This window comes from Populus alba, chromosome 18 (genome assembly GCF_005239225.2).
Source record: "Populus alba chromosome 18, ASM523922v2, whole genome shotgun sequence".
Taxonomy (NCBI): domain Eukaryota; kingdom Viridiplantae; phylum Streptophyta; class Magnoliopsida; order Malpighiales; family Salicaceae; genus Populus; species Populus alba.
In genome coordinates, this window is record NC_133301.1 from 12,731,223 (window position 1) to 12,752,621 (window position 21,399).

The window sequence follows — 21,399 nt, forward strand, 5'->3', positions numbered from 1 at the left end:
CCTGTAATATAAAAGGCATGGCTCTTTTACTATTGATGTCTTTATTGTTCCCCTCCTCTCATATTTCATTGTAGATTATGATGATGAGGTTTTTAAAAAAATTCAATTTGATTTTTAAACTTTTAATTTGCACAATTAAACCCTTTAAAACTCAAATTGAAACCCTCTTACATAGTTTTTGGATGGTGAAGATTGAATTGAAAAACATGAAACTAAAATGAGAAATATTGGTAATATACGTCGTGGCTTTGAAAATTTTTTTAGAACTTCATTCTTGTCCCCTAGTTTTTTATCTATCAAGTGATTGCCCCTATAATTTAAAAAACATATATTTTGATATTAAATTTTATTTTTTATCTTTTTTAGTCATTTTGTGAGTGGAGGAAAAAGAAGATCATCAGATTTTAGTTTAAAAAAATAAAGTTGTTGGTGAAAAATATTTAGGCCACCAAAACAATATACTTTTAAATAAAAAAGTTACATAAAATAAGGGGGATTAATGTTAAGTGTTTTTTACCTTGAAAACCTATAAAAACATATATATAAGTTCATGAAGTTTTTTAGAATTCGGTTGATTTTGGGTTTTGAAGCAGTTTTTTTGTGTGTTTTTGAGGCTTGGATTGATTTAACAAGGTTCTTGTGGTGTTTTTTAGATGTTTTTTTTGTCAAAAATGGATTTAAAATGGGCTTATGTGTAATAAAAAAAAACCTTGTTTATTCGACTACACTAGTGACCGAATTTTGAAATTAACAAACGACGCGCCATCTTTTTTATTTTGATAAAGAATGGGACGGATGATGTGTTGTCTACCCCATTCACTAAAAAAAAAAAAAAAGACTTGTGCACGTGGGTTTAGACTTGTAGGCCACACACTTGGGGCCCTTCTCTGTGAGCCAAACGTTGAGCCTGTCTAACCAGACCCATAGCACATGACCTCGCTCTTTTTTATTTTTTTTTAATAATATTTTTTAAATTACTACTTTTGTATATGTATTTTTCAAAATAATTTTTTCATTTATGTTTTAATTAATATCCATTCTCGATGATTTTTTTTGGTTTATTTAGTCTTTTTGAAATAACAATTATTTTTTAATTATATAGAGTGTGTTTAATTTTCTTATGAGGTTACTTTGATTCATCTATAATTTTTTATATAGATTAAATTTATTTTTAAAATAAAAACATTATTTTCTTACAAAATTCTTAATTTGTGCATGAAATCTTTTTCATTTTATTTTTGTCAATAAATTTTATATTTGTATCAATTTCTGTTATAGATTGATTTTCATAAATAAATTCATTAAATACAATCATGTAAATGACCTATATTGTGATATTAAATATGTTGGTCTATAATCATATCTCAATTTTTTTAGTTTCTCTTTTGGTTATTATTAATTTTTTTTTATTTACATAAATAATTATTGGTTTATTTGATTAGATACTTGTATAGGTTTTTTTAATTTATTCTTTGAATTTTTTTTAGTGCTTTTAAATTATTTGAATATATTGATATTTAAAATAATTTTTAATAAATAAAAAATACTTTAAAAATAATTATTAATATACGCAATTATTTGCAATGGAGAAGCAGGAAATTTGTGTGGGTGAGAGAGAAGCTTGAGATTGTCGTCGCGTAAGGACAACCATACGTATGGTTTGGACTCGCATGATCAATCAGTGCATCTTAAAAGAAGGGGAAAAGGTTCGCAGTTCGCACCCCTCCTCTTGTCGCCTTTTTCATGCTGTTATTAGACCCAAACACCACCCAGTCCGATACAAGATCTGGTTTAATTACCTGAAGGTGTTAGGTTTAACAACCCGTAATTAAATGTAAATATATTAGATTTGATGATTTACAAAATAAATATTTAATTAAACTCAATACATAGCTAGATTCAAGAACATTAAATCTAATAATATGATATATCCATGTTTATTTGGACTCAACTCATAACCATATCTAAAGGTGTTGAGCTTGAAAGTAAACTAAATATATATTATTTGAGCTTAATATTTTGCTAAGCTTATAAAAATAAATATAGACGTCACCCACCTATCAATAAATTACAACCTAACTTTCTAAAAGGTATTTAAAGTCAAAATTCATTTCTCATCAAAGTGTCATAAATATTGATCCATCAAAGACATATATATATATATATATATATATATATATATATATATATATATATATATATTCCCTTCCCAATATGAGAAAATCCAAACGAGTGAGTTCATACTCACATGCAGTGGCATAGTTTACTTGTCTGGTTTGAAGGAAATTGTCAGCCACATTCATTTCATGCCCTAAAATGACCGCACAAATGCAGAACTATTTTCCCAGAAGACAATAGTGATTGAGATATTTTCAACCTAACATATGGTTAATTTTGCATCATGACCACCCTGGATAGTGCTAGGGGCGGCCTCTTTTGTTTCTGGGTTTTTTTTTTGAAAAAATTTAAAAAAATTTTATTAATTTTAAATTAATATGTTTTTAGTGTTTTCAAATTATTTTAATATGTTGATATTAAAAATAACTTTTTAAAAATAAAAAAATATCATTAACCTTGTATTTTAATACAAAAAAATTATTTAAAAAATAATCATAACCACACTACTAAATAAACTCTCCAGCTATTTGTTGCCGCAGGCAGCTTACCACACCATGCAATTGCAAGCAGAGAGACAAATGAATAGGCTTCATATTCCTTTTTTTCTGGCTAGCTTTCATTGCAGCACAAACTAGCAAATGCTCCCTTTACAAACTAGCTATATTGGAGAGCACATCAATGTTCTCTGATATATTATGTTTTTTTATTGGTTATGATATTATATTAATGTAAAAACTGAAATAAAATTAATATTTTAATATATTTTTAAATGAAAAACACTTTTAAAAAGACATTATAAATTACTATATCAAAGTTGGTAAAAGAATAAAAAACACTTGTTTTGGGGTTAAAAGTGGTATCCAAGCATGTGATTTTAGCGCTACTTTATTGTAGTTTACTCATTAGGTAAACTACTCAACGTTTGACTACCAAGGGCAATTTTATAGTTGTTGTTGTTGTTTTATATGGTACCATACTATATGGTTAAATAAATGGGACAAGACCACCGATAATAAATTGACATATATTCCATAGAAAGGCCAATTTCACCTATCGGATTGGGTTTGAAGAATTTTGCGGTAGCTTTCAGTTTTCACACCACTTAGCAGTAAAGGTCCTTACAGTTTTCACACCAAATTCAAGTGTTTATATGCCAAATTGCAGGTCGTGACAGTCACACAGTCCAGAATCGTTTTTCGATGAGGTAGTAGGTATTAGTTCAAGAATTTGTCAAAGCAAAATCATAGTTTAGTGCAGGCTCTAAACTTCGCATTAATAACCAGTTAAAACACTTGAATTTTCGAATTTAGGGGTATACATTGTTTACTTTTGCAGATGACTAGTGCTTTAACACATTGTAGCCTTCAACACCACATGTATTTCTCTTTTGCCTTTAGCTTCCGGACAAACTAGCTGAGTTCCACCTAACAGGACAGCTTTGACACAGATTTAATGGCAGCGTCTCTATTTGCATGTGAGACCAATGAGTTTGAGGGTTTTAAGCCTCGGTTACAGTGCTCTTCACTTAGATCCTTTGACAAAAAAGTGAAAGAATAAGTACTCCTCGAAGAAAGAAAGGAAAAGCAGCAAAGAGGTGATCGTCCTTGACACCCAAATCATTTAGCCCCACCGATTTTACTCTCTTTCCCTTCCCTTTTCCATTGGTATACAGAGAGACCCAACAAAATTGTACCTCAGTGAGAAAAAGCTTAGTAGTAGCAACCAACCCCCACCACCTTTTATCGTCTCTTAGAAGACAATCTTCTTCCTTTATCTCTCTGTCTTCTCTTTCTCTTTGCAAAAGCTAAAGGGATCCCAATGTATCTATCTAACATCACCAACAAGTGATATTTCTTGAGCTTAAAGACTCGTAATCATCATTATCTATCATGACCCAGTTGCACATGGTTACCTTTGAGAAGGGTAGATAGGATAAAAAGGGTCCAAAATGGATGCGAGTAGGAGAAAAGCTGGGGTTAAAACTAGTGTAGTAGCAGGTTCTGTGTGGGAGAACAGAATGAAACTTGATGAAGTTCAAGGTGGAATTAAGGTGTTTAATGGAGAAGAGAATGTTGAAGAGAGTAGAAGTAGTAATGGAGATGTTGGAAAAAAGACGGTAAAGAGAGGACAGACTGGTACGAGTGCTAGTGTGGCTATGAGTGGCAAGAGAAAGACTTGGAAATCTGAGAGCGTTGATGGTCCAATTCAGATTGGAAAGGGAAAAAATACTGATCAGCTCTGTAAAGAATTGAGTGTTTCGGTTGATGGAATCAAGAAAAATCCAGTTCAGGCAAGAAAGGGAAGATCTGAAGGGAGTAATAAGGTGCTTAGCTTGTCAGTTGATGGTATTGATAAAAGCTCAATTCAGGTCAAGAAAGGAAGTAAAGAGCTTGATGGGATTGTAAGAAGTCCAATTCAGGGCAAGAAAGGAAGATCTGAACCAAATAAGGAGGTTGGTGTTTCTGTTGATGGAAATGAGAAAAGCCCGAGGCAGATAAGGAAGCAAAGATCTGATATAAAAGAGGTTGTTGAATATGATGTAGAACTGAGGAAAGTAAAATCTGATCCTGTCAAGGTTTCAGAGCAGTCTGAAATAGGTAAAGATCCTGTACTTGACGGTGGGGTTGAAAGGAATTCAGTTCAGTTAAGGATGGCGAAGTCAGAAGCTGACAAGGTACTGGATGAATCTGTTAATGGAATTGAGAAGATCCCACCTGAAATTGAGGAGACTGGATCTGAGGAAACTTGTAATGAGTCTGGTGTGTGCCAGGAAAAGGTCATTTCTATCAGCGAAACCAATGAGTCGGTAGAGAAACCACCTCCCAAGCTTCTGGTAGATAATCCTCCTCCTCATGATGATGACGATGATGTTGTTATTGATGGAGATGAAGATATTGAGGGAGATGAAGATGAGGAAGAAATCGAAGAAGAAATTGAGATTCAGATTGAAAAGAAAAGCTTAGATATTAAGGAGATTAACATAGCAGAAGAGAAGCCTAAGAAGGTGGAAACAAATGTAGCAGAACAAGAGCCTAAGAAGGTGGAAACAAATGTAGCAAAACAAAAGCCCAAGAAGGTGGAGATTTGTATACCAGAACAGAAGCCTAAGAAAGTAGTGAGTGAAGTGAAAAAAGTTCAGCAATTTAAAAACAGAACAGCACCAGCTTCTTCGATTGTGAATAAACAACCTCCTCCTGTAATAAAGAGAGCAACTCTTTATCAAAATCTTGCAAAGGTTGCTCCTAATCCATGTAAGTATGCTTTATTGATTCATTAAGTTATTGCGTTTGTTGGGATTGCTTCTTTTTTTGGCTGGCGTGATCTGATTGTCTTACCATGTCTTCTGCCAGCAATTGCAGTTGCTAATGAATACCAGAATTTCAAAGAAACTCGTAGACATAGCAAGCTTCAAAATCTAGGTGAGTTTTCATTTCTTGGGAAAGTTAGTTTCTTTTTATTATTTTCTTAATCAATTTTGGCAATCTTTGAGAATTTTCAGTGGATCTAGTGATGTGGAGAGACATATCAAGATCTACATTAGCCTTTGGAATGGGTACATTTACCATAATCTCATCCTCCTATACTAAAGACCTCAATGTCAGGTGCAAATAAAACAAGAACACTGAATTCAATGTTTGGCCTCTGTTTACTGTATTTCCTCTGCTTTAAAACAGAGACCTATATACTAAACTCTGCTTGATCATTTCTTTTGCAGTTTCATTTCTGTGATGTCCTATCTGGGACTTGTTTATCTTGCCACCATTTTTCTGTATAGATCGCTTATTTGCAGGTAGTCAACAAATTAAGATTAAAAAGAACAGCCGATTAGGTAGTCCCAAGCATTGGTTTTATTTATATTTCTTTTTTTCCTTGAAATTCAGGGGAGTCATAGATATAGATGATGATGGAAGCTATGTGCTGGGTGAGGGTGAGGCGATTTGGTTGTTAAGGTTGGTTCTGCCATACTTGAATGAGTGCTTGTTGAAGATTAGAGCCCTTTTTTCTGGCGATCCTGCAACTACAATGAAGGTAAGTTCCCTCATTTGAGTTTAATTAGCTGGATCTTGTTTGGACCTCGAGAAACATTCAAATAGTTATGAATAATGAGTCTGTGAACTATGGCAGATGGCAGTGTTGCTCTTTGTTTTTGCCAGGTGTGGCAGCTCCATCACCATTTGGAAGATGGCAAGATTGGGTAGGTTTCCTTTCATTTGTCTAATTTCAGAAATTTAGAAATTATAAGAGAATAAACAGCTTTTTCAAAGAATCCGTGGGGCTGCGTTTGCACTATAATTATTATAATTTCAACAATTTTTATTTTTATTTAAAATTAAGTTTTTATATTATTAAAATGCTTTGATACGGTAATATTAAAAATATTTTTTTATAAATAAAATAATTACTTTAATATATGTAAGAAATAACCGTACACTCTTCATTAGCATTTTTTTGGGATTCGGAAGATACTTTTGGGATTGGGACAATAGTTTTGACATAATTATCAATTACACTTGTGTAACGTTTAGAAACGCGTTGTTAATCATGAATTTTAAATTTTAAATTTAAATTTTTGTTTTTTTATTAAAAATTAATTATTTTTATATGTTTTAAATTGTTTTGATGTGCTGATTTTAAAAATAATTTTTAAAAAATAAAAAAAATATCATTTTAATATATTTCGGTATGAAAAACACTTTAAAAAATAATACCAATCACTTTTAAACAAGTCTCCGTCTTTTCAATATTTTAAAGTAGTTGGTGGCATGGATAGGCTAAAATAAAATTGAGGAAATAGTTAATTCGGGGTAATTAGATCGAAAAATTTAGGTTGATATATAATTTATTTTATTCTATTAAAATATGTTAGCTCTTTTAAAAAAATATATCATCTTAACTTATTTAAAAAAAAATAGATTAATTAAGTTAATATGTCAGATATATGATTTGAATTCTATGTTGGGTTGACACGAGTTAGGTTTAAAGAATGTTTGATACAGAATTTATTTTTAGTTTTAGAAGCTTTTAAAAAGTGTTGTTAGCGTAAAAAAAAAAAGTATTCAATTGATATTTTTAAAGTTTTTTATTATTTTAATATATTTTTAAATAAAAAAACTATCTAACAATTAATCTTTTATTGAAATTGAAAACACCCCCTTAATAACGTGGCTATTTACCAACCATATAACCAAAAGGGTTCCTTCGGTAGCACATGCCAAAGGAAATAAATATACATTAATTTCTACAGCCTGCTCTAATTGTTGAAGCTTCTTGTTGGCAGCAAAACACAAGGAGAACTGCTAAATTCCCTGCATGTTGTTTCACTTTTTCTCGCTTACTGAAGCTATGCTTTTGCAGGCTTTTTTGGAGTCTTCACTGTACCAAAAGTCTGCTCTTCCTACTCCGCACAGTTAACTGCTTATGGTAAATCCTTGAATTATTACCTCACTAGATCATAGTTTACCCTACTTGGGTTGACCTTGTAGAGTTGTAGTGACTGGCAGATCTTCGTTTTCATCGTGTAACGGCTCTATTGATTGATGCTGTCTCCTCCATTGGAGGATCTCGAGAAAGGAAATGAAGAGCGTCTTAGAATCCATTTCTGACCATCTCCGTCATAATATCATTTATCTCTAGTACTGGATGCTAATTTGGCCACCCATAAGGTACAGAGGAGATTAAAGTGTAGGGCCATCCTCATAATATCATCTCCTCTTTCTTGTGGGGCCATCGGAGAGCGTGGCTCCTCTGTCATCACTTGCGTTTTTTTATTCGACAGTATGAGATTGTTGTAAATTATTCCAGATATGGATCTTGATTTTCTTGAAAATAAAACCCAATTGAAGGTAAATTCTGGATTCGACGATTTCGTGATGCTTGGGAATCATGCTCGCACAAAAAAGCCGTGGCCTTGTGCATCTTCACCCTCGTATGGAACCTCTCTTCAATGGTGGCTCGCGTCTGGGCAGGTAAAAGCAACCCTCTCTCTCATCTTCTTTTCCTTTTTTTATTGAATAATAATCCTCGCTGCTGGCCACGATGTAATAAATTAGACTGCACTTTGTTGCCATGCAATGCTGATGCCCTGTTTTTGCAGTGTTCATGATGTTCGTGGCCGTCCGATATTATCAACAGACGATGGAGAGAGATGAGTGGGTGGTGGAGGAGGAGGAGGTGGACACAGAAGCTGATGCAACGTGGCATGGAGACAGTGCAGGACAAAGACAAGGGAGTGGTCCCACTTCGGTGGAAGTGAATAAAGTGAAAAAGGGATCCTAAGAAGATTGGTGTAATATTGTATTAATCGATGTGGTGTGATACGAAAATAATAATAATAATAATTAGTATTATTATTTTGATATAGCTCAATATTTTACTGTAAATATGTTGCTTTTGGACATGACTAACAAGCCTTAATGGCAAGTTGGCAAATAATTATCTTTCTTGGTTCATTTAAGATTTGTCATAAATTATATAAAATATCCAATAAATAATTATTAATTTCATATTTATTGATCAATAAAATACTATAATTTTTAAATACACATAATTTATTGAGCACTAGTACTATTTTCAGTGCCATTCTTTTTTAAAAGGGTGGAAAAATCATATATAAAAGTCGATATTAAAAACTCCATGGATGTAGCTTTAGGTTTAGGTTTGGATTAAAATGACAAAAAAACAATAATAATAATCCGAGAGATGTCAATTAAAATAACCTAAAATCATGAAAATTCCCGTATCTTTTTGCAAGCTAGTATATCATTGCAAAAGCATTACGAAATGTTGAAAGATCACTGCGGTTTATTGCAAATTTGTTAAATTTTGATGTTGTGAGTTAATTTTTTTGTTGGTTGAAGTTGTTATTGTATTACTAGAACAGTGTTGTTAGGTGCTTGTATTTATTAAAAGAGTTGTTGGATATTTAAAAGAGTTAGATCACTCTTCCCTATATTGAAGTCTCGTCAACCATAAAAGGAGTTTTTATAAAAATTGAAAGTGAATAAACAAGCTTTTTATTAAGATTCTAACTAACACCACCACTAATAAAGCTCGAAAAAACTTCACGTAATGAATAATTACAAGTTGGGTGGTGGGTGTTGCTTACAAAACAATTTTATGATGCTATAGTTAATTTAAAGTTTTTTTCAAGATGTAGTTTTTTGAGTTGTTACGATAAAATATCTTTATAGTTTTTAAATCTGGTTTGGTGACCAGCATAATCTAAGACCCGGGTTTCAGGTCTCGATTAGGTCATTAGGTCGCCTGGATCAATTCTTAAAAAAAAAAAAATCAAAATGATGTCATTTTAGTAAAAAAAAAAAAGTCAACAGGTTGCAATCCGGTTTTTGACCCGGTCTTGCCAGGTTGCCTAGTCATACCGGGTTTTTCTTTCTCTGTTTTTTTTTCAATCCAACCCGATTCCAACTCTAGACTAGTCGGGTTTCGGGTCTACCTGTCTAGTCAGGTCAAGTCGGGTTTCAATACTATGAATATCTCTCTCTTGTGCTGAAACATAAAATATATAGTGAAAAACTTGAAAATATCAAGAAAAGGAATTTCTGAGCTGTTAAGGTGACAATTCTAATTTTTATTATTTTTTCATGTAGAGTTGTAGCTTGCAGTAAAAAAAGGAAAAAGAAAGAGAAAAGAAAGAAAGAAAGACCTTGGTTGTGCCGAGGCCCATTCAAGCTAACTGCTATTTTTTTATAAAATAATCAAACCATTTAACAATCAGCATGTACCGTAGAAACCTACCAATATTGCTTTGAGATTCTCTATTTTATCAAGATTTGAAGTTCCCAGCGTGCTTAAAAAAATTATAAATTAACTAAAAATTTTAATTTATATAAATTCCGTTTATTTTTGTGTTTCAAATAATTTTTTTTTTAAAATAAAATTTTTATTTATTTATTTATTTAAATTAATTTTTTTTTGATATTTTTATTTATTTTGATATGCTAATATTAAAAAAAAAATTAAAAAAAATTATTTTAATACATCTTTTATTTTAAAAAATAACCACTACTATAATTCTAAATATTTTTTTAGCTGTACTAAACCTCTCCGTTGCATAGTTCAAGGTTCAATGGAAAAAAGTTAAGCATTTAATACATATCATATATAATAATAATTTTTGTTTATTGCTAATCTGTTTCTTTTATGTGAAAAAATATAACAACAATTGTACAAAACAAGTTATAGGTTGTGTTTCAACAAATTTAATTTTTTTTTTGTGAAAAAATATTTTTTTATATGTTTTGAATTATTTTGATGCATTAATCTTAAAAATAATTTTTTAAAAATAAAAAATATTATTATTTTAATATATTTTAACATTAAAAATATTTTTAAAAACTAATCATAACCATACTTTCAAATAGGTATATAATTAAAAGGGCAACTAAAAAATTCATGACCTTCTAAATTAGAATGAAAAATAAATAAATCATGACAGTATTTTAACAGTGTAATGGACGTGGGCCTTGCCTTCACGTCTTTAGAAAAGCAGGAAGATGGCCCCCCGAGCACTATGAAAAAACCTAAACTCTCCTCAGCCCTTTTGTCTTTGTTTTCATTCTCCTCCGGCAGAAAAGCAAAACTCTAAAGAATAACAGCATGAATGTATTTTTTATATTTTTATATTGTAGTAGTTTTTGTGGTTATGTTTTTAAAATAATAAATTTAAAAAATATGATAAATCATAATATTTTTTTAAACTCAAGTTTTTATCACAAATTAAGATGAAAAATATGTTCAAATAATGAAAATAAAATAACTTTTAATCAACCTAAAATCATCTTCAATTCCACCGCATTATAATGCCAAATAGAGTTTGAACACCAATTCCAACAAACAAAATAAAACCCAAAAGGGTATGAGTTTATCAAAAACCACCTCAGAAAATTATCCGGTCAAAGGCATTGTGGTGACCAAGACCCGGGCGAGACTCGACCATTACCCTTTTTTTTGTGTAAATATATGTGGCCAAGATAAAAAAAAAATAAAAATATCCAGGGGAGACTTAGCTATTAATATTTTTTAAATATATTAGATGTGGGCCCGCACTACACTGCAAAACCATATTATTTTTTTCCATAAAAAATAATGTCTAGGTGTTATAAGCGTGTTTGTTTTAGAAAATAAAAAGAAAAATCAACAATTCGAGTTATAGACTCGAGTGAGTCAAATAAATTAGTTTTATTTTAATTAGATGATAAAAAAACGATGATATTAAAAGCGAGCTAACTCGGCTTAACCCACAAAACCTACAATTCATGTAATGAAATCGGGATAATCTAATAAAAAATAAATCGAATAAAACCACAAAGCTCATTAAAAAAATATCAATATCGAATTATGAAATTGAAAATGAAAATAAGTATAAAATATATTAACTTGCATTGTACATGAAAAAACCTTGAAATCCAATCCCTGATAAATCAAATGTTGTAGGATGAAATCAAGAAAAAAAAATTAATTATACAAATGGGAAAAAATAACGTAGTTCAATTTTTTATGAAATTGGATTAACAAGATAACAAAAAAAAAACACACAACCCAAGTTAACTTGGGCTAACATGATAGATATGTAACCTTGGTAATAAAGGGCAAACTAAATCAGATTAACCCATCAAACTCAAGACTCATGTCATGAAATTGTGATAACTTAATAAAAAATAAATCAAAGAAAACCAAAAGCTATTTAAAAAAAAAATATATATCAAACGATGGAATTGAAAAAAAAATAAGTCAAAAAAGAAAAAAAAAATGTCAACTTGTATTAACCTTTTAAACCCAAGACCCAGGTTAGACTAGAAATACCATGCATGAAAAAGTCACGAAGCTTATTCCTCAACAAATCAAATGTTGAAGAATAAAATTAAAAAAAATTACAATTGTACAAAAGGATCGAAAACTAAAATTAACAATTAAAGGATCAGAATTAAAATAAAAAATAAATTAGAGGACAAATATAAAACTTTGATTGAAGGGTGAAATTGAAAAGAAAAATCACTTTAACAAAAAGAAAAAAAAATAAAAAGAATAAGAATCAAATTAGAAAAAAAGATAATGTATCATAAAATTGAATTGAATAATGAAATTAAAAACAAAAAAAAAATTATACAAAAGGATTATGAAAAAAAAATAGAAATCAAAATAATATATCATAAATTGAGATTGAAGGATATAATATAAAACAAATATTTTTTTAATAAAATGACCAATAACAAAAATTAAAAATTAAAAAAATAAAAGTCAAAGTTAAAATATAAATAATTAAGAGAACAACATTGAATTTTTAAATGGCCAGTATGATTTTGCAAAGGGAGGAGAGAGAAAGTAAAAAAAAAATTTTGTTGCCGACAATCCATCTCACAACCGTCATCATGTGCCATCCCAATAGAAAAAAGAATTCATGAAGATTCTAATAATATAATGAAAGTGCTTTTAGACTACCGAGAGGTATTGCACGAGCTACTATAAAAGCTGTAAATATCTTTTTTATGTTGGCGTGTATTTCTCACGCATCAATAAATTTTAAATTTAAATAATTTTTTATTACAAAATCAAATTATCCTCAAACAACTTGATAATAATATAAAAATCAAGTCAAAAAGATTAAGAGTCTGTTTGGCAACGCGTTCACATTCGCGTTTCTTCCCAAACGCGTGAAATGGCCGTTTGGTTGCAAATGCTGAAACAATAAAAGCACATGGGTCCCGCCATTTATATGCGGCAGGACCACGACTTTTGAGAAGCAGTAGATTACTGCTTTTAAGTGTGAGTTTCAGGCACACTGCAGTGAATTGCACTGTTCACGTGAACAGTGCAATTCACATGTACTATTCACATGCACCTTTTTTTTTTTTTTCAATGTATTCATTTTTTAACAGTTTTTTATTTAAAAAAACTAATTTAGAAAAATATTTTTCTCTCGAAAAACTAGTATAAAGTAAATTAAATTCACTCGCACTGTAATATCAATTTTATATTTGATAATATTTTATCTGATTTTATTACACGCTCAAAAAATTATGAAAACTGTAATTATTATCGGATGAATTTTGTACGTAATGAAATTATATATAGTTTAATGGAATAATAAAAAATATTTTATATAAAGTATTAGTTATTCCATGATATAATAGGAGTAATTAAATTTACAATATTTAAATTTAAAACCATCAATATTAATATATATTTCTTAAAATTATTTTATAACCTCAATTTTAAAAACATTCTTAACCAAACACATTAAACTACTTTTTATTCGACCTCAGTTTTAACCACAGTTTTAACCAAACACCTATTTTTTCAAACCAACCTCAATTAAAAGTACTTTTTATAAAACAACTTTTTTCAAACCACAACCGCAACAGCTACCGCAATACCAAACACACTCTAAAAAACCCTAGACATAACCTATTTTTTTTATCTTTTAAATGTAAAATTATTTTTACTATGCTTGATGTAGAAAGATAAAAAAAACTCTCAATGTAAATTTTTTAAAAATTCACTTTTAAAATAATTTAATATTTTTATTATGAAAATACATAAAAAAAATATATCCGATTAATCTTATAATAACTTATGAACAGTGTAAAAGAACTAAACCCTAGCACCGAGGCGTTAGTTTTTTTTTTAAGAAAGGACAAAAAAGTAATTATAGTGTAGCGGCAAATGGTAAAGTTTTTTGCCATGGGTTTTAGTTTTTTTTTTTGGCTATATAACGGCTATTATTTAATTCCCGAAGCACGCAGAACGGAAGCCAAAATTCTTCTCATCCCGTTTTCCCCGCTTCCCTTCGCCCAATCTGCTGCTTCTTCCTAATCAACTCCAACTGAGTACTGAACTTCAATAGAAGCTTGTATTACATTCAATTTCAGGCAAGTTAACCTCTCATTTCTTATTCTCTCCACGGGTTTCAACACAGTTTCTACACATAGATTTTCAGTTTGTTTTGTTAAAGGCTGAAAGCCCTTGTTTTATTGTGTGTGTGCATGTATATATACATGAGTTGATACTACTTTATCTATGGTATCTCTGTATTCTGTTTTTTATCTACTTAATTGAGTGACATGATGACATTTAGGGTTCAATGGCATGTTCACAAAATTTAGGGATTCTGTTGCAATTTAGGATCTAGGTACAGTGATGTTTGGTCCATGACATCTCCTACCGGTTCCTTTTTGATCAATGAGACCTTTTCATTAATAAAAAAAGGATTGCTGTAAAAGCCAATTTATATTCATTGGGATATTGCAAAATCTAACAGCGCAGTATTTTACCTTAGTCCCATTCATCTTGATCTCATAAGTCTTCTTAAAGACTTTCTTGATTGTATTAATTTCAGCCAAATAACATTTGGGGAATTTAGGCATTTTGTCAGTGTAGATAAACTGTCATGGTTGATCAATCGAACTGTTTTTTTTTTTTTAAGCTGGAAGTATTGGAGTTGGTTCTGGAACTTTTTTTTTTCCAGGTTGGATGCCCTAGAGTTGGTATTGTGAGTGATCACCGTGTTTTTGTATTATGATTGATTATTTGGTTTTATTTTCATGATTAAGTTGAGTGGTTTCTACATGTAATTTGGAATTTTTAGAAAAGAAGGAAACTTGTGCTGGTGAGGAAAGAATGGTGATTTGAATTAGTGAACAATAGAGTCACTGCAGTCTGTTTTTTTTTCAAGTTGGTACTGAACTGGATAATGCTTCTTTTTTTTTTTTTTCAGTTTCCACATTTTCATTAATTTATTTTTATCAATGTTCCTTAATTTTATTATATCTACTTAGAGTTTGGTTTTGGCTGATAATAATATTATTAATTAAATTTGTTATTTATATACTTAAACAGATGAGTCTGGTAACGGATTCTCCAGTTCACTCTTCTAGTAGTGATGATTTCGCTGCTTTTCTTGACACGGAGCTTGATTCTAAATCCTCTGCTTCTTCGGCTAGTGATGACGAAGCTCCCAATCAACGCCATTCTGACTCTGCTGCCTCCTCATCACTAGATCAAGATAAAGAAGCTGAAGAAGATGATGACTCCGACTTTCAAAGCAAGAGGTAAGCCATTTTGGAGTTTTTAGGGTTTAGAAAGGAAAGAACACTTTTATGCTTTGTTCGTGGCTTTTTAGGGTTTATTTCCAAATTAACTGAAGCTGGATTTAGTTGTAATTTCTTAATTAATTTGATTTTTATTAATTGATGATACACAGGGTAAAAAGGTCTAAGGTGGAGACTCTGGAAATTGTGGAGGATGACGGGGGAACTACTTCTTTTGCGTCTCTAGAGCACAACTCAGGTAAAGTTTTTGTTTGTTTGTTGGACCTGGAATTCTCAGGCCCAGTAATCAGAACTAGTTTTTCTTTGGGAATAGTAGCAAGTTTTCAATATTATATCAACAGCTTGTGGAGCTGTTTTCAGCTTTTCTAGTAAGGGTTGATTTAATTTTTTGTTATCCTAATTGCTTGAAAAATTAAATGTAAATCGTGAACTTGCACTAATATTTCACTGGAGAATTGTTCTTGTATGCAATCAGAATTATGAATATAGAGCATGTTTATTTTTGCTCACACAGACACAAAATCACAGTATAAATAGGAGAAGGAAGTCTCTGCATAGATGTGGCCTCAAATTTTATTTAGTTTCTTTCCTTGTACTGCAATCTGGATAGCTTATGTTTTTTTGGTATAAAGATTCCGATAAAGATGAAACCATATACACATGTTTGCTAGCATTTTCTTGTCTCTCATTTTCTTATCCAAGCTCAAATGATAAGGTAAAAAAAGTTGGCATAAATATCTGTTTTTGCTTTGAGTTTCAATTTCATTTTACAACCATTTTATTGTGCTTAGCCTGTTATTATAAAGAGGCATCATGACTTTTAACCTATTTCATGCAGAGGCGTCAATCAGCAAGGAAATATGCACACATCCAGGATCATTTGGAACTATGTGTATTGTCTGTGGGCAATTGCTGGATGGAGAATCTGGTGTGACATTTGGGTATATACACAAGGTGCATAGTTGAAATACTGAAAATAACTTCTAGAATCTTCAAGTTCTTGTTCTTTGAATACTATCCATCCTTGACGTGGCTGGGAGAGTTTTCATAATATTATAACTGCCCATTTGTTATCTTGAATTTTTCTCTATTACATTCTCATTGGGATTATAAAAGTTGCTCTTGCAGGGATTAAGGCTTGGTAATGATGAAATTGTTCGATTGCGCAACACTGATATGAAGAATTTGTTACGTCATAAGAAACTCTACTTGATTCTTGATCTAGATCATACACTGCTTAATTCTACCCAGCTTATGCATATGACCTTAGACGAGGAATATCTAAACGGTCGAACGGATTCACTGCAAGGTTTTTTCTGTTACCTGATTATTGAATTTTTTCCCTTGGTTGCATAGTAACTAATCTTAGGAACTTTTAATGTTTATGAGCTCTTTTAGAAAGGGGGAGACTGAAAAGAATCAAGAGTAGAACAAGTTAGGAAATCTTAATGTTTATGAGCTCCTTTAGAAAGGGGGAGACTGAAAAGAATCAAGAGTAGAACAAGTTAGCTGGGAGAGACTGAATCGTTGCCTTTTGTCTTGTCCAATGCTCTGTGATATGTACAGTAGGTTGTTTGTAGTTTTGGATGAGCGTTTGGTAGTCTATGGAAAATGGAGAGCATGTGATTGATATATTACTAGGGTTATGGTAAGGGAGGGACCGTGAACATTTGTGGACTTGTGCAATGTAAATGGGAGTATGGAGTCTTTGGACGAAGGGGGAACTCTGGAGTGTTTCCATATTTCTCTACTAGAGGTATCTGTTTGTAAGATATAATTGTTTTTTAACCGTGCTAGGGAGCAAAGCTGCAGGGGTTCTACGTGGAGTTTCTCTAACTGATGCTTCTTGTCATTGGCAGGCTCATGATGCCTTGCCTTGCCTTGCCTATCATGTTTATCTACTAATCTCTGAAATAAGATTTTTTTCTTTTATCAAATAAGAAAAAAAAATATGCAAGAAAATTGGAGAAGGTGGTGCTGTAGAAGAAGATAATTTTCTTTGTGTCTTTAGAAGATGATTTAATATAAGGGGTCTTTTAATGAAGATGCCCATCTAATGCAAGTCAAGCAGATGAAAGGTCTCATAATATAAGGTCTTATCACATGCAATTTATCATGCCTTTATAATATAAGGTCTTAGCAGGGTCCTAAAAATTTCAATCTTTTCACATTTCCAAAAAAAGGAAAAGGTACAAGTTCTAAAATTCCATTCCGTTACTCCATATTGAATCGAGAGGGTAACCTTTGTTGTGCATGGGCTGCTAGTCTCAGTACCAAAAATTGTGGTGAGATTGGAACTTTGACCAGCTAAACCTATCCTAAGCCGTTTATGATGAGCCAATGACAACTGAGACCACATGTCCAGAAATCAATATCCATGGGCCACAGTGGCTTATGTCAAGCTTTTTTGTAATTTCTGTATGTTTCCACTTTGAATTTGTAGATGTTGAATATATATTATTATAATTGATTATGCCTTTGATTGTGTCTCTGTCAACAAGTTTCTGAATTCTCCTGTTGGCTAAAATTGTGCCAGAGGGAAGTTTTATAGTCATCACATTTAATTTAACTGTATGGTGACAAAGAGTCTCCTTTTAAGAATTGTGTTTTCCTGTTTGGGATATTATTGTAGATATACTTTTACCAATCCTTTATGAGATGTAAGATAGATAATGGAATAGTGCCACTTGAAAAACGGTTTTTCATGTCCAAGCTGTACTTGAAATAATTAGAGTGCTCATTACTTTGTGTTTAGCCATTTTTTTTAATTTACTTTCACCATTGTGCGTTATAATTTTTTTTTTTTCATATCTTATGCTTGTAACTTGGCCATCTCATTTTTAGACACATTTGGCTGAATATGCTTTCCTCTTTCGAAAGTCAGTGCATTTTACTGAATTTGTATTCATGCCAAATGAATAGATGTTTCAAAAGGCAGTCTCTTTATGTTGAGCTCCATGCAAATGATGACTAAGTTGAGGCCTTTTGTGCGTACGTTTCTCAAAGAAGCAAGTCAGATGTTTGAGATGTATATTTACACTATGGGTGATCGGGCCTATGCATTGGAAATGGCCAAACTGCTTGACCCTGGAAGAGAATACTTTAATGCTAAAGTCATTTCACGTGATGATGGAACCCAAAGACATCAAAAGGGTCTTGATGTGGTCTTGGGGCAAGAAAGTGCTGTTCTAATCCTTGACGATACAGAAAATGTGAGTTCATGTGGCTAATATTAATTGGAGAGTTGCCTTCGTAATTAAAATTGAAGAGCTTTCATTTGAATTTTGGCTGTATGTTTCTGAACATGATTAGTTTTATTCAATTTAGGCTTGGATGAAGCATAAAGACAACTTGATATTGATGGAAAGATATCACTTTTTTGCTTCAAGCTGTCATCAATTTGGATTTAATTGCAAATCCCTTTCGGAGCAGAAGACTGATGAGAGCGAGTCTGAAGGTGCACTTGCATCCATTCTTAAGGTTCTTACGAAAATTCACCAGATCTTTTTCGAGGTATATCATTTTATCCCTTGTTTTTCTTAATAAAATTCTCATTGCTTGTTTCTTTTCAAAGTGTTACTGATAGGGAACCTTGTTGCAGGAAGTGGAAGAAAATATGGATGGCAGAGATGTGAGACAGGTAAAAAGGCTAATGAAAATTGGTCTTGTTGAGCGCATTTTTCTTTGTTGTCTTGCTTCCCAATTTGAGGGGACCCGTATCTGCATCCAGTTTTGGAATACATGCTCATGTAATGGATATCATGGATATCTTCAGGATATATGGACGACTTTTGCTCTATAAGAATGTGCTACTAATCAATTGGTTCTCGTCCATTACTAAACTGAGTTTTGTCAGCCTTTTAGTAGATGTCAGTATTCCTTTCTTTTCATCCTCTATTTCCTAGGTAGATTAATTGTAGATCTAGGCCATTGAAAAAGCCATCTACATCTACTTCTGTAGCTGTTGTATTTGTTGTCTGCATGTGACTGTCAGTTCATATTTTTTAACTTTAAATCGTCGTAGTGGAACTATTTTGTGTTTCCATCCAAGTCACGTTTTTTAACAAATTCAAAACGATTTTCTTGTTTTAGTTTTTGACACAGACTCAAACATTAGCTATACGCTGCCTTTTGGTATCAGGTTTGTGCATCATCAGGATCACACTCTCTCTCTTGCCCTGCAGGTGCTCAAAACGGTTCGCAAGGATGTCCTGAAGGGATGTAAAATTGTATTCAGCAGAGTTTTCCCTACCCAATCCCAGGCTGATAATCACCACCTTTGGAGGATGGCTGAGCAGTTGGGAGCTTCATGCTCAACAGAACTTGATCCCTCGGTAACTCATGTGGTCTCAAAAGATTCTGGGACTGAGAAGTCACATTGGGCCTTGAAGCACAACAAGTTCTTGGTCCAGCCAGGGTGGATCGAAGCTGCCAATTATTTTTGGCAGAGGCAGCCCGAAGAGAATTTCTCTGTCAACCAAATTAAGAATTGATTACCACCATCTTCAACTTGTCTGGTCAGAATCTAACTAGTATCTGAGCACTGCATTTTGCAAACACTTCATAATTACTTGAACTTTACATAGAAACATGCCATTCACATCACAAGTTTTCATAATTACTCTTTGGATGCTGAAGGTTTGGAGCGAGGTTAGGGTGATGCTAGAGTTAAAACCTAGAAGTAGATGTTAATTACTCTTGGCAGGTGGGTGAGGGGTGATATCATAGTCAATGTTATTGTCTAACTACTGAAACTCTAGCCCACGCTGATAGATTTTGTAGATGCACAAACTTTTGCCGGCTTTGTATATAATCTTTGGTTAGATCATTGAGCAGCATCTTGTAAGTGTACGAAATGATTGTTTGTCAATGTGCATCCTTTATATTTACGCAGAAACTTTTGACGAAAGTGGGAAAACACCACTTCGTTCATCATCTCCACTCTGATAATTTCTGATGAGAAAATGAGACTTTGTGACACGAAAATGGAACGTCATGTTTGATCAAAACGTACCACAGAGGTTAGGCGTTAGCTTGCCGTTGGATATTCACCCCATTTCTCTCTCGGAAAGCTATATGCTAGGGGTCTCAAAATCTTCTCAGAGATTCTGGGTGACCTGGTGGACTAGCCCAGGTTAATTCGTCTATTGGCTATAGCTGCCCGGAATCTTTCGAGTCCTAAGTTGGTGGTTTGGCTGATTGCCTGAAACTCGACTGAAATGACTAGCCGCCGAAGTTGAATTAGAACAGCGTTGCAGTCAGCATTTTCACTTGTTAATGACAATTGGAATTAAGCGAGTCTTATAGGAGGATTAGGCTCTTCATAAATCAAAGATAAATATGATATATTGCATCAAGAATATCCAAATCATCGATTAACCGAATATTATCAAGATTTATTGTCTTCTGAGGTTTAATGTCTCCACTAATTTGCCGATACCTTTATATTTAATGTCTCTACCTGTATGTTTTTGCATTTTTAAAAGTATTTTAAAAAAAAATTGATTTTTTTAATTTATTTTTTTACTTCATGTCTATAAAATAACAATATGGTGGGCAAATACATGGTAAGGTGAGTTTTTCTGACTAAATATGTTTTTATAATATCCATTGATAAACACTGATAAAAATATTTTATTGGTATATACCGAGAGAATTATAATTATAAAAAAATGTGTGCCTTGTGTTATATATAGATAGATTCAATCTATTTAGGTAATTTGCTGTTTTTTATTTTTATTGGCATGATTTATAACTTGTTATTGGGAATTTGTATGAGATTGAAATTCATGTTTTTATTTATAATCATACCTGATTTTAATAGTCTGGATTAGAAAATAATGTTTATCTTCATATGTAGATTAATGAGTTGAAACAATTATAATTATTCATGCATAATTATGAAACTCGGGCTGAATTTTTTCAACGAAGTATTGTCCTTCATGAGCCCACTAGAAAATTAGCATGGATAGACTTTGAGTGTAGATATTAGCAAAAAACATTTGTCGGTAAACCTAGAAAATACTGGTAGGAAAAGTAACACTAGAAAAATACAATAAATTATTTCTTCAGTCTTGTGATTGAAATTGAGACTTGGTACACACAATTCAACATTGAACTGGTAAGTAGATGTTGTTATCACCATTTTCGGCTTCATTATCGATGAGCACAGTTTAGCTGATATATATATTCGAGGTGGTTGAATAGTCAATCG

At 32.0% G+C, this 21,399-nt stretch overlaps 2 protein-coding genes across 3 annotated transcripts; both read left to right on the forward strand.

The window, feature by feature from the left end:
- Positions 1-3,568: 3,568 nt before the first annotated feature.
- LOC118034352 (uncharacterized) lies at positions 3,569-8,567 on the forward strand. Of its 2 annotated transcripts, XM_073406335.1 has the most exons (10): positions 3,569-5,122; positions 5,159-5,369; positions 5,469-5,537; positions 5,618-5,720; positions 5,834-5,908; positions 6,000-6,147; positions 6,244-6,313; positions 7,474-7,539; positions 7,962-8,084; positions 8,213-8,567. In XM_073406335.1, exons 1-10 carry the CDS (start codon positions 4,067-4,069, stop codon positions 8,392-8,394), a joined length of 2,103 nt encoding a protein of 700 aa, XP_073262436.1. In that variant the 5' UTR covers positions 3,569-4,066; the 3' UTR covers positions 8,395-8,567. The 2 variants fall into 2 exon arrangements, with proteins under 2 accessions (XP_073262436.1, XP_034895509.1); XM_035039618.2 differs by having other exon boundaries at positions 3,574-5,369.
- Positions 8,568-13,846: 5,279 nt separating this feature from the next.
- Positions 13,847-20,082, forward strand: LOC118034351 (RNA polymerase II C-terminal domain phosphatase-like 4). The gene is made up of 9 exons (XM_035039617.2): positions 13,847-14,006; positions 14,974-15,185; positions 15,338-15,423; positions 16,024-16,139; positions 16,314-16,494; positions 18,108-18,397; positions 18,513-18,698; positions 18,787-18,825; positions 19,370-20,082. The coding sequence occupies exons 2-9, from the start codon at positions 14,974-14,976 to the stop codon at positions 19,676-19,678; spliced, it is 1,419 nt and encodes a 472-aa protein (XP_034895508.1). The 5' UTR covers positions 13,847-14,006; the 3' UTR covers positions 19,679-20,082.
- The last annotated feature ends 1,317 nt before the right edge of the window (positions 20,083-21,399 follow it).

What these genes read in the sequence shown, in the direction of transcription:
- LOC118034352 (XM_035039618.2), top strand. Translation starts at nt 4,067, where the DNA reads ATGGATGCGAGTAGGAGAAAAGCTGGGGTTAAAACTAGTGTAGTAGCA. An exon ending in ATCCTGCAACTACAATGAAG is followed by an intron (nt 6,148 to 6,243) that starts GTAAGTTCCCTC and finishes GAACTATGGCAG; the next exon opens with ATGGCAGTGTTGCTCTTTGT. An exon ending in TTGGAAGATGGCAAGATTGG is followed by an intron (nt 6,314 to 7,473) that starts GTAGGTTTCCTT and finishes ATGCTTTTGCAG; the next exon opens with GCTTTTTTGGAGTCTTCACT.
- LOC118034351 (XM_035039617.2), top strand. Translation starts at nt 14,974, where the DNA reads ATGAGTCTGGTAACGGATTCTCCAGTTCACTCTTCTAGTAGTGATGAT. An exon ending in TCCGACTTTCAAAGCAAGAG is followed by an intron (nt 15,186 to 15,337) that starts GTAAGCCATTTT and finishes GATGATACACAG; the next exon opens with GGTAAAAAGGTCTAAGGTGG. An exon ending in TCGAACGGATTCACTGCAAG is followed by an intron (nt 16,495 to 18,107) that starts GTTTTTTCTGTT and finishes CCAAATGAATAG; the next exon opens with ATGTTTCAAAAGGCAGTCTC.